A 12,110-nucleotide genomic window follows, 5' to 3' on the forward strand; every position below is an offset into this window, starting at 1 on the left:
ACATTAACGCTTCTTAGAAATCAAAAACTCTGATCAAATTTTCTCAATATTACAATAATATTAGTTTTGACTTACTGATCTTATCAGTATTAGCTAACAAATGTTTAATGTAATAGTTTAAAACTAGGTATTTTAATGTATTATTATAGAGTTGAATCAAGTAAATTTATTACAACAAACATAAATTTAAGATACTACTTTAAGCTATTTGAATAAAGAATGCAAAGTAACACCTAGCTGTTCTCATAGAAAACATAACAGTCAAATTTGGATTGAGAACAGTATTGAATAAATAGAAATTATAGTACCAAATGAATGAAATATACAGTAACTTGCTGTAGACATTCAAAATTGTATGAATTGAGACATACGTGTATATTTATGTTTATACATTTTAGATGAATTTATATATGATAGATCTTTAAAGATATATTAGATACATCTACAGTATTTTGCAACACCACAAAAATGTGAAGTTGATTTCAAGAAGGAGATTAATATGTCCCTCACTGTCATGGACAGGGACCGATTATTGGGCACAGCTGACCACAGGTCCAAGGCAGTGTGGTAATTCTTACACTTTTACAATGGAAAAAAATGCATTTATTTGCATTTGTTTAAATAATATTTTTACATTTAAATTAAGAGCCTGGTACTCTCCTGGGCATGAGAAAGAAAGGAAAAGCATTTCTTCCTACTTCTGTATTGAATTAAAAGGATCATGGCTTTGTCATCTGAAACAATGATTAAATAATAGTGCTATATATATCTTATTTCTACCACTTATTCTGCTTCTTTGGGCAGATTATTTGAACATGTGCTTCCTCATTTTATACAATGTATAATGTCTACTCATAGGATTCTTATAGAATTTAGATATGAGAATATTTTTATATAAAAGTACCTATACTAGGGTCTAGCACAAAGTTTAATGTTAACTGAACCTCATGTAACATTTCACATAAAAGTCGAGATAGAAAATTTTTGAAGCATGTTATAAAAATTAAGAATCCTTATGTATACATGAAATAATTTCATCTAAGAATTTTTAAATTACCTAATTTGATCTATTGTTGCAAAAAAATAACAGATGGAAAGGTTTTAAAGTAAAATTAAGCAGATGAATACATATCTAAGTATCTGTCCCAAAATGCTAGGTTTTGTTGTTGTTTTCAGGTTTTTTTTTTTTTTTTTCCATCTTGCAGTGCTACTATCTGCAAGGGAAGTGAGTACAAAAGACACAAGGGATACATAGAGTGTAGACCTTTCAAGTGAGAAATATTATATAAATATAGTTTTATATGCTCACCACCAGAAGAGTGTAATTTGATGAGTTAACCAGAAAAAAAGTATTTTGCAAGTAACTGCATTTTTCTGATTTTCTTCACTATATGAAAATGCTTTTGCATAAATTGATGCATAACCTGCAATCATATTTTTTATTTTTATTAAATGAGATTTTAAGTGCACTGAGACATGCATGACACCATGCACAATTTTCCCAAGGCTTCTTTCATCCCTTTGTGCCACTTATCTTTTTCCTGTGTAGAGAAAGAAAGGGGTATATTAAAAGATTTTTCCTTTCTGAATGCCTCTATCATCATGGTTAATAAGGGCAACCTTGCACGTATATATGAGGAGAAATTCAATTTTAAATTGCTGTAAGGTTCACCTTTGAATTTCACTGTGGTCAGAAGAATCCCATGACCTTTAAATTTGATGAAAAGAGAGAGCAGATATTAATCTCATTATTTTATTTTGAAGTCCTCCCAAAGTGGGTGACTCTAGACCACATTTCTGCAAAATGACAAGAGCAGTTCATCTAAATTGATCATTGTTACAGGAAGGACAATATCTGAAGATTTTAATATACCTTCAGTTTTTTATATCTCATTTTAATTCTCTCTGTAATAATTACTCTACTATTTCAGAGTTATTATTTTAGACAGTTTAAATATATGTCTTACAGTTATGCTACTAAATGTAATAACTTTCATTTTAAAGATTATAGTTTGTCCCCTTATAAAAGCCGAACTTATTTAGATATTCTAAAAGTGTTTATTGTGCCTCCTAGTAATGTTTGTACACTCTTGCTTTTATACAAAGTTATTCCCTTATGCTACAGAAAATTATAATTGAAACAAAAAATATTGTAGCTATACAATAATTACACAAACTGCTCAGGGACAGGATAAATTAACTCACCATGTGTTTCATACAGTAACATTCAGATGAGAATTAGTTACAAAAAATAAATAAATAAGCACACTCCAGGTACTGTGTAGGGAACTTCTACCTAGCTTGTATTATCTTTTGAGCGATCATGCTGGGCTTGTATATTATTATTCTCATCCTCACAATAAGACATTGAACAATATTTAGTATAAGAACAAAGTCTGTAAGAATATAATAATAATAATGTATCTCAAATATTTCTTGAAGTGTGACTTGTGAATTATTTATATCAGATTCACCTTGTTGAAATGAAGAATGATGATGACAATCCCAAGTTACTTGAAGAATTCTCTGATATATGGGGCCCCAGAATCTGAATTTCAACATTTCTCATTTTTCATCATCATTATTCTAGTCTGGAACATAAGGGAATAGCATAAGGGAATACTATAAAATATGCTCTAATTAAGAGCACTTATAGATACAACTATTATGGAACTGGAAGAATAAGATTAAGGAAACAATTTGGCATTAAATAATGCTAGGAAAAAAGAGAAGTCAAATAATGTTAAATCAATACCCTTTACCATGCAGCTATTGACAGCAGGAAATTGCTAAGAGCGGTACCTTCATTTGATGATGTAAAGAAAGAAGGATAAATAATTATTTGAATAGTCAATAAGTATCTATTTATCCACCTACCTACCTGTCTATCTATCCATCCATTTGTTCCTGATCAATGATACTTAAAATTCACAGAATTGTTTAAAATGTTAAATAATTTACAGTTGTATAGTGATCAGCACATAAGATAAAGCTGATTTTCATTGTCCGAAGACTAAGGGCAGTGGGAAACGTCTGCAATTTTAACATGAATGATACAGAGCTATTTGCTATGGTGAGGAAAACAAAAAAAGATTGCCTAGCACAGGGCTAACTTGAAGATAATTGTCCCCGGATGAATAGCAGAGAATAGTGGATTGCAACAGTACATATTAAAGATGACCAGTACATGGACTATGGATTTTGCTTGAGGAATAATAAAAAAGGGATAGATGCCAGAGAAATTATAGTCAGCATGGCTATGCAAATAATTCAGCAAGGAATTGGACAGGAGATTTTGATGATCTGCACATATTTTATTTCTTAAATGCTCTGCCTTTAATGGCTTTGATCATTGTAGTCTACTTAAAGTATGAAGATTTATGGGTTGCTGTAAAGATGGCAAAAATACTTGGTCTTAAATCAACCACTGGAAGAACTCGTGGAGCAGCAAATGCCTTAAGTTATAATTTTGTAAGGTAGGCAACAAGAATAATGATTTCTATTTAATAACCCAAAAGAGATTTTTTAAGACTGAGACAAATGCAGAACAGTGGAACATATTTTATCTTTGGCCATAAAACATTATTTCATAAGGAGTATAAGGAGAATGGCAAAGTGATCATCAGCACATTAAGATGTATAACTGTTAAAATTAATTATTTCTCCAGTACAGTCTTTGAGTTTTTTTCCAATATATAATAAGTAAAATATTCTGTAAAGATTATGAATTTAAATGGGCTCCCACAATTTAAAAGAGAAGAGGATTATGAACACTAGCAGGTGACTTCTTTTATCTATCATAAATACTGGACCCTAAGCCATGGATAAATTAGGAAATTATATCATAATATTAACAAACACCTGTCCTACTTAAATAATTCTAGAATTTGGAATAAGAATCACACTATCCTTATTCTCTTTATTTAAAAACCTCTTTCTGCTAATCTGGAGATCTCAAAATATAATTACTTTCTAAATTATTAAAAATACGTGATGTTCATGTCAGAACCATAATATGATCAAGTAAATTTAATCTTCTAATTCTCAAGCAATTCCACTTTCTGACTTTAAAACTTTTCCAAAAGTATACTAATGAGTCCCAGAGGTTCTTTTTTCAGTAACACAATAAAATATGCCTTGGATCACTTATCTAAGATGAACCTGATTTAGTTTTTTTTCTCATTTAAATGAGATAATGTATAAAGCAAATTTTGATATTTTAATCAATAATTCAAAATAATTGCACACATGTAGACTTGTACACAACAGCTATTAATACGTAATGAAATAACTAAGCAGCCAGCATTAGTTTTTCAGTGGAGCATATGAAATATTCTCGGGGTAAATTAGAAAGATTTGACACATGTAAAGCTACATAATACAAAAAGCATTTCACAATCATTAGAATTCACTCCAAGAACATGTTTGCAAAATGTTCCCAAATATATTATTTTGAACTATCTGTGGACTGTTTCAATGATTACAATATATGAAGAATTGGAACATTTTTCTAGATCATTCATCTGCAAATACCACAAATTAAAAAGAAAAACAAACACAATGATTTTATTTGTTGTTCACTTTATTCTAATGATTTGAAAATATCCTTATTTCATTACCTAACTTTATTAATACAGACAGAGTTGTAGACTTGGCCTTAAATGCATTTATCTGTGTTAATGATTTACTTGTATTATGGTTTATAATAAACATGATGTATAGAAAATTATGTAATTTGTAAGTTTTTATGATGTAGCAACAAAAGTTGAGCTAATGTATGAGTGATGCCCTGAATCATAATATAAATAATATTAATTTTCATTTAAATCATGTTCCATATTCATAGTTTTAAATTTATCATTATTAATTAAATAACTCTTACCTAATAGTATCCTTATTGCCAATTGTGTTCACGTCTATATGTGCTTCTTTGAAACACTTTTATGTTTATTATTTGATTTTGTCAGTAATAATGATTTTATGAGAGTTTGCCCATGTTTTAGGACAGCCAAGACTGATTTTATGACTATCACAGATAGTTCATACAGCATCATAGAAGCTTAGTTCAGGAAGCAGCCTCAGATATCAAAATTGGCTATGTCAGAATTGGCAGAGACACTGAATTTGCAGTTATTTAGTTTGGCCCACCATGCCCAGAGAGTTATACTTGGAATGGCTCTGGAAGCTGTTTTTTTAATTGTGTACAGCTATTCTTGATATGGTGGTATTTGATAGTCATTTTAACAATGAACTGAAGCCAATTAAATTGTTTCTCTATGGATTTCCTGTGACAGATGCACAAAGGCATCTTATGTTAGCCAATAGACATTGTTTAAACACAACTAAAACTATTCCAGCATTTATTTTGATGCAACTAGCTAATTTCATAGTTGTGATTTATGTTTAAATAGTGGCTTTTAATCAGATCTATTATTGTCTTCTATTTCTTATCATAGTGTCACAGTACTTACATGGGAAAAAAAACTTCTCCCAATAAAAACTTGGGCACATTCTCGACTTCATGTTAATAGAAGTATGATTTAAAATGGGAAAGCCCTGTATTTTGTTATCTCTACTTAGGAGAGTAAAAACTCCACAGCTTGAACTATAGACAGATGACTATTTGCTCTTTGATAGTTAGTTCCACTCTGTACTTAGAACAACCAGAAAAACAAGTCACAAATACTTATAGAAGGATTTGCTTAACATGCAAACTCAATTTTTGTTAAGTGGTCACTTGTAATTTTCCGTAACTCTCGAATTAATTTCCAATTCTTAATCAAGATTTCAATATCGCTAAAAAATGTGCCAATTTTAACACAGAATAAGTAAAATGTCTATAAATCTACATTTTAAAAAGTATTTTAACAAATGAAGTCCAATGAAAGTTACACTCAGCATACTAACAATATGCAAGAAATCAGCAGAAATCTCTATGTAATATTCATGAATTTGTGCTGACTGGCTCCTGTAACATTTCATTTTGTTAAAATTACTACATTAGCAGACTGCTGGGCTTTGTTATTCACTGATCTGTTTTGTTTGTTGTTTGGATATTTTTAGATGCTCTACCAACTGGTCAGGCACACAGTGTGAAAGGCCAGCCCCAAAGAGCAGCAAGTCTGATCACATCAGCACAAGTAAGTTTCTCAGATTAATATTTTGGGTAATCTACACTGTATATAAATCATTTTAATCTCATTATTGGGTGAGGTGAGTCTTATGAAATCTTCATGGAATTTTATAAGAGATTCACTGCAATTGAGGTGTTTTTTAAAGAGGAAGCACAGAGCTCTCGTCTAATTACAGGCTCCAGTGTGTTCGTGTTCTTCTAGGCTGGGAGAGTTTATCTCAAATTTGGGGAGTTTTCAGAATGCACATCTGCTAACCTAGCATAAGCTTTCCTTTGGAAATGTTCATCAGCTGCAAAAGTCGCAGATACCACAGTGGAAGTGAAAATACTCCAGGAATAAAACTAATTCTATGTTTTAATTAGAGCAAAGTGTGTTGTCTTGGAATGCATTTCAATGTGCCATGGGGGGAAAAAGACAGACTTTATTGGTTAGTCTGAAAGAGAAGCAAGTTTACAAGCAATTCTTAATAAAGATCTACATTGATTTATTGCTTCTTTATCTTTGAAGTATTGGTTTTGAAGTATATAAAAATATAGATCACCATTTTTGCAAATTTTTTTGTGCAGTCATAGTCTTAGGGTCAGGTGTGTCTATATCATCATTGTGTGTCTGTGTACAGTTTCTGACAACCTGAAATGTTATAAAGTTTTCAAAATAACAGTCAGAAATAAAATCTGCAATTCACACATGTTGTCATTAATTTTACCATGAGTGAAAAACCTTTGAAACAATTGTATTGTCTATTGGGTGTAAATAAATTTGCGAAGGAAAAATAATATCCTTGATGGAAGATTGCTTACCTAAGCAATTTTTCCCTATTCTTTTACTGCTGGTGAGAAGGATTTCATAAAAACAAGCAAAAAGCATACTGTTTCAGAGTTAGTGAAAAAGGAAAGAGACTATTAAAGTATAAAATATATCATTTCTGTACCCTAGAAGCAGGCTTCCCATCTTTGCTGACATTCCCATTTGTTGTCTCTGTCTTCAGACAGTTTTGTCCAATTTTTCCCAATTTAGAGGTTAATTTGGATTTATTAAGCTTGGGCATCTTTGAAAAATGGAAAATAGGTCTAGAATAAACAGTCTTGGCATGAATATTTAAATTTGGATAGGTGAGGTGAGGTGATTTTTGGTTATGGAGCATTTTGAGTTGATCTTAGAATTTGTGTGCTCTCCTTAGGTCAAGGAAGGGAGAGGTCATAGGGAAGCTATGACCATATAATTGTAGGAATAGAACACTGGGAATTGGGAAATTGGTTGATAAAAGGTTAGCAGTGGCAAAATGTGTCTTGCCTAATTTGATATGCAAAAGAAAAGAAAATATACTTTATATCTCTTCCCAGGATTTAGGGCTCAAACTACTATTACCAGTAATAACTCTGGAGGCATATTAATTTATATGTGATTTTCATAAACTATTTTCAAAATCCAACAATCATTGAGAGCATTAATGAAAGAAATGCATTTGAAGTTATCAACCTGTAGAACATGCTTCCTTTATAAATTAGGAATTGAAAAGATGCTTTAGCCTTTTTAACGGTAGTTTCTCAATGATCGAATATAAAAAGAATACATAGCCTTTTTAGAGCATCAACAAAAATTTTTTAAAAATTTTAAAGCTCTCTGACAAGAAATAGCATAGAATGTGTACTGAATTGGGAAATTTTGTATACGCTCCATCCACAAAGTGAAAGTTTGGTGTTTGGAAAATGGATTGGAGCTAGAATGCTCCAGGCATTCCTGTTAGAGAGTGGGGCCTCCAACGATTTGCATGGGCAAATGTAAGAAACTGGTTTTAATTACATGCAACAGTTCTAAAGTAAAGAACATCAAATAGGGGAAAGAGTTGCAAATAGTTGTAACCCTTTCCAAAGATTCTGAAGCTCTTTCTCCCATCACTAATTTAAAGTCATGAAATTTAATAGAATTATCATCAATACATTTTGAAAGGGCTATTAGCTACATGTATGTCACATTATCACAGACTTGAGCAAAGTTGACCAAATAATGACTCTATTAGACGCTTATCATCAGACATTTATGCTTAGAGAAACTTGACTCAGCAGCTCTGAAAGAAGGGAAAAGTTAGTTAAACTGACCTTTCCCATGAAAGAGGATTACTTTTATTCTTTTGGGTAAAATCTAGTGATTTTGAATGGTTGTCAAACCTTCCCCAAACTTGAGCAGAAGTCATCTACCCAATAAGAAAGATGAAACTTTAGGAATGTGTTTTCAAATCTGCATTTCCATCATCAGTGGACTTTCGTTGGTGTAGTCCAGAATACACTGCCTCTGTCTGCCTAATTACTATCAATTTATACAGAGATTTACTTTTCTCATTTGTACATGGTCTTCATAATCATCTCTGAATAGTGGTAGTGATGTTCACTGGCTTCTGATGTTTAAAGTATCTAAAAAGCAGTTTGTGAAATTAGGCAGATCTATTATCTAGGTCTTTGTGCTCAGGTTCCATTTTAAAAATCTAGTCTGACTCTTCTGAAGATATTTTGAAGCGTTTTAAACTCAGGATGATAAAATATTCATTGCATACTTCTATTTTAAATTTACATAAAATTGAGCATTGAATGATCAGTGTTTGAATTGTGTTATTTGTTGTATCTGCAGAAATTATGAAAGATAAAAATATACCCAGCATTTGTGGTACAGTAGAGATGCTGTATTTTACTATAGTGACAATAGGGGCAAGATATCTGTTAGGGGGTCATTGTATCTCTTTTTCTACTTTGTCTTTATCATTTTATATTATCCATTATATTTTAATACAGAAAAAACTGGTTATATTATACCAGGAATTATAAATTTGCAAATATAGAGATATAACTGAAAAACGCAACAAAATAATGTTTTCATTTCTCCCAAAGCAAAGGTTTATCAAGTCTCTGCTAAGTGTCAAGTACTGCACTAGATTCCAGAGACAGGTCAGTGAGGAAGGCAGACAGTGCCTCTTCTCATGAAGCTGAGGTTCTAATGGAGTAAACAGCAATAAAACAAGGAAGCAAATAAAAAAGGAAATATTCAAATTTAAAAAGTAATTGTGAGTTTTGATTGGCCCGTGAAGGAAGCAAAAACAAAAAATAAATAAAAAGGACAAAGATAGAGACTGTCATGGGAAAAGTGGGGCCAGGAGTGCTTTCTCTGAGGAGGTGATACTTCAGCTGAGACTTGAGGCTCAAGGTACAAGAATAAAGAACAGCAGATACGGCCGGTCACGGTGGCTCACGCCTATAATCCCGGCACTTTGGGAGACCGAGGCGGGCGGATCACAAGGTCAGGAGATCGAGACCATCCTGGCTAACACGGTGAAACCCCGTCTCTACTAAAAATACAAAAAAACTAGCCGGGCGAGGTGGTGGACACCTGTAGTCCCAGCTACTCGGGAGGCTGAAGCAGGAGAATGGTGTGAACCCGGGAGGTGGAGCTTGCAGTGAGCCGAGATGGTGCCACTATACTCCAGCCTGGGTAACAAAGCATGATTCCGTCTCAAAAAAAAAAAAAAAAAAAAAAAAAAAGGACAGTAGGTACAACAACCGTGGAGCAAGAAAGAGTTAGACATGTCCAGCAGACTGAAGGAAGACCAGTGTGCTGGTATCAAGAGGACAAGAGTGGTACAAAGTGAAGCTAGAGATACAGGACCAAGATGATAGGCAGCCTCTTGAAAATCACTGGAAGGATCACCTTTACTAAGTTGGGAACATATTTTCTTTACAATTTTTAACATTACAATATACCAAAATGCTTAAGAGAAAGCATGCTAATTTCAAGAAATATACATACTCCACACTTATACATATCTATAAACATAAACTTAAGAACATGTCAAAGGAAGTCATTGTAATTATGTAATTTATGCTAATACTGTTCTATTATAAATTTGATCAGTAAGTAAAATATTCTCTTCCTCTGACCTTCATTATACTGAACACTTCTGGTTTCTCTTCTACCTCTTTTGAAGCAACTCTTTCTTTGTGACATTATTTTCTTTCTATTCTGCTTGGTTAATTTACCTGTTTATCACTAGATACTCTCTCCTTGTCCTGGATACACTTTCCTTGCCAAGACATAAATCCTTGACATGAGTTATCAACTCTGTTGATTCCCCAAAATTCCTGTGCTCGACATTGATTTATCTCCTAAGTTTGAGACATATATTTCACTGCTTGCTTGATATATCTGTATCTGTATCATCTATATTCCACAGTAATCTCAAGATCAGTTCCCAAATGATTTCATCACCACCCCCTAACCACAGTCGTTTTCATATACCTTATTTTGCCTGTCTGTCCATATGGATGGCTGAAAGGTGGTGATATTTTAGCTGAGACTTGAGCTAATCCACCTGGCTACGGAAACAACACATAAGTTCCTTACTTAACCTTCTCTTTGCTTTCCTAAGTTGAATCAAACAATGAATTCAGTAGATGTTCCTTCCTAAATTTTCTTCAACATCATCTTTTTAAAAAGAAAAAAAAAGTACAATTGCCCGTCTGATTTATATGACTTACACACTCCTTCACAATCTCACCTCTGCTTTTCACTGTAGTCACATCTCCTTCCAGCACACTCCTCCCACCCCAACTGTTTTTCCTTAATTGTAATCCTCTTGGACTTTAAAGTCTCTTCATGAACTACAGAGGACTTGCTCCTTAAACCTCAGAGACACACGAGTCCTCCTCCAGCCCAGATCTAGTTGAAGGCACCTCCTTTGTATTCCCAGAACAATGCATACTTTCCTAATAAGGCATCCATGCTACTATAATGAATGAACTCATTTGTTTGTCATCTTCTGTTATACATCAAACAACGTAAGAGAAGGGTCATTTTATTCTCAGTGTGAAATAGAGTATATGTTGAGGGTCTGGAGCACAGCAAGCACTTAAGATATATTTGCTAAATAAGAATGGAATTTATAGACCCTATGAGATCCTAAGGACTGCACTATTTGCAGAACAAAGAGAAACAGATTGTGCCCTCAAACATCTCAAAAACAAACTGATACAATATATTGTGAGAAGTGCAAAATAGAAGCATGCACAGAGTGCTATAAGAACATGTGTTTTGATTGTTTATTAAGCATGTATGTAGCATTTTCTATGATTGGCATAATCCTATCTATAATACTGTATGATAACTATTAATGATGATACCCATATTATAGATGAGTAAACTGAGACAAATATAATTAATGTGCCTAAGTCTATGTTGGTAATGAATAGTAAAAGTGAGGTTTGAATAGAGGTATCCTGACTCCAGAGTCCATTATCTCAACTGCTGTGCTGTGCTAACTGTCCTATGGAAAGAGGCTCTTCAGCACAGCACTTACAGTTCTTTCTTCTAATGGAAAAATGTTGCATGATGAGGTTTCAGAACCGTGTTGCAACAAAGACTTACTCTACTTTTTAATGGGAAACTTGTTGAGCTATCCCCTCCACCCTTAATAAGTACAGAGTTTACATTTTTCAACCAGTTTCTAATACTCCATTAACAATGTACTGTTAAAAAATCGCCTACAATAGGGATTGGTCATTGTATTTACAGTATGACATTTACTGTCATATATACTAGGAAAAATACTTATTTTTATAATATCTTTATATAATTTTAAAAATACCTGTGGTTTCCAGCAATAAAAACTATTTTATAAAATTTAAAAAAACTTGCCAACCTTCTACCCTGCATTATTTATCGGTGACACTAGGTGTTATAGTGGTTACTTTGATTGGTTACATAAACATATCAGAAGTCTAGGCTCTTAAACACAAAATGCTATAATATATGAGATTGCAGCTACCATCTGTGAAGGGAAAAAAAAAGAAACCCTTTATTTTCTAGCATACTTAATTAACAGCTTTCTACCTCACAGGAATGTCAAACTGTAGAACAAGTAAAATATATTTTTAGAAAATGACTTATAATTGCATTGAGAGAAAATACATTTTATATAACCTAAAACTATAT

At 32.7% G+C, this 12,110-nt stretch overlaps 1 protein-coding gene across 1 annotated transcript in view; it reads left to right on the forward strand.

The window, feature by feature from the left end:
• Positions 1–12,110, forward strand: part of LRP1B (LDL receptor related protein 1B) — a 303,637-nt gene that overhangs the window by 281,138 nt on the left and 10,389 nt on the right. Inside the window, exon 35 of the mRNA XM_033229413.1 lies at positions 6,064–6,140. Coding sequence (XP_033085304.1) covers positions 6,064–6,140 — 77 coding nt within the window. The remainder of the gene's footprint in view (positions 1–6,063; positions 6,141–12,110) is intronic.

The sequence above is a fragment of the Trachypithecus francoisi genome, unplaced genomic scaffold (genome assembly GCF_009764315.1).
Source record: "Trachypithecus francoisi isolate TF-2019V2 unplaced genomic scaffold, Tfra_2.0 Lachesis_group13, whole genome shotgun sequence".
NCBI classification, from domain to species: domain Eukaryota; kingdom Metazoa; phylum Chordata; class Mammalia; order Primates; family Cercopithecidae; genus Trachypithecus; species Trachypithecus francoisi.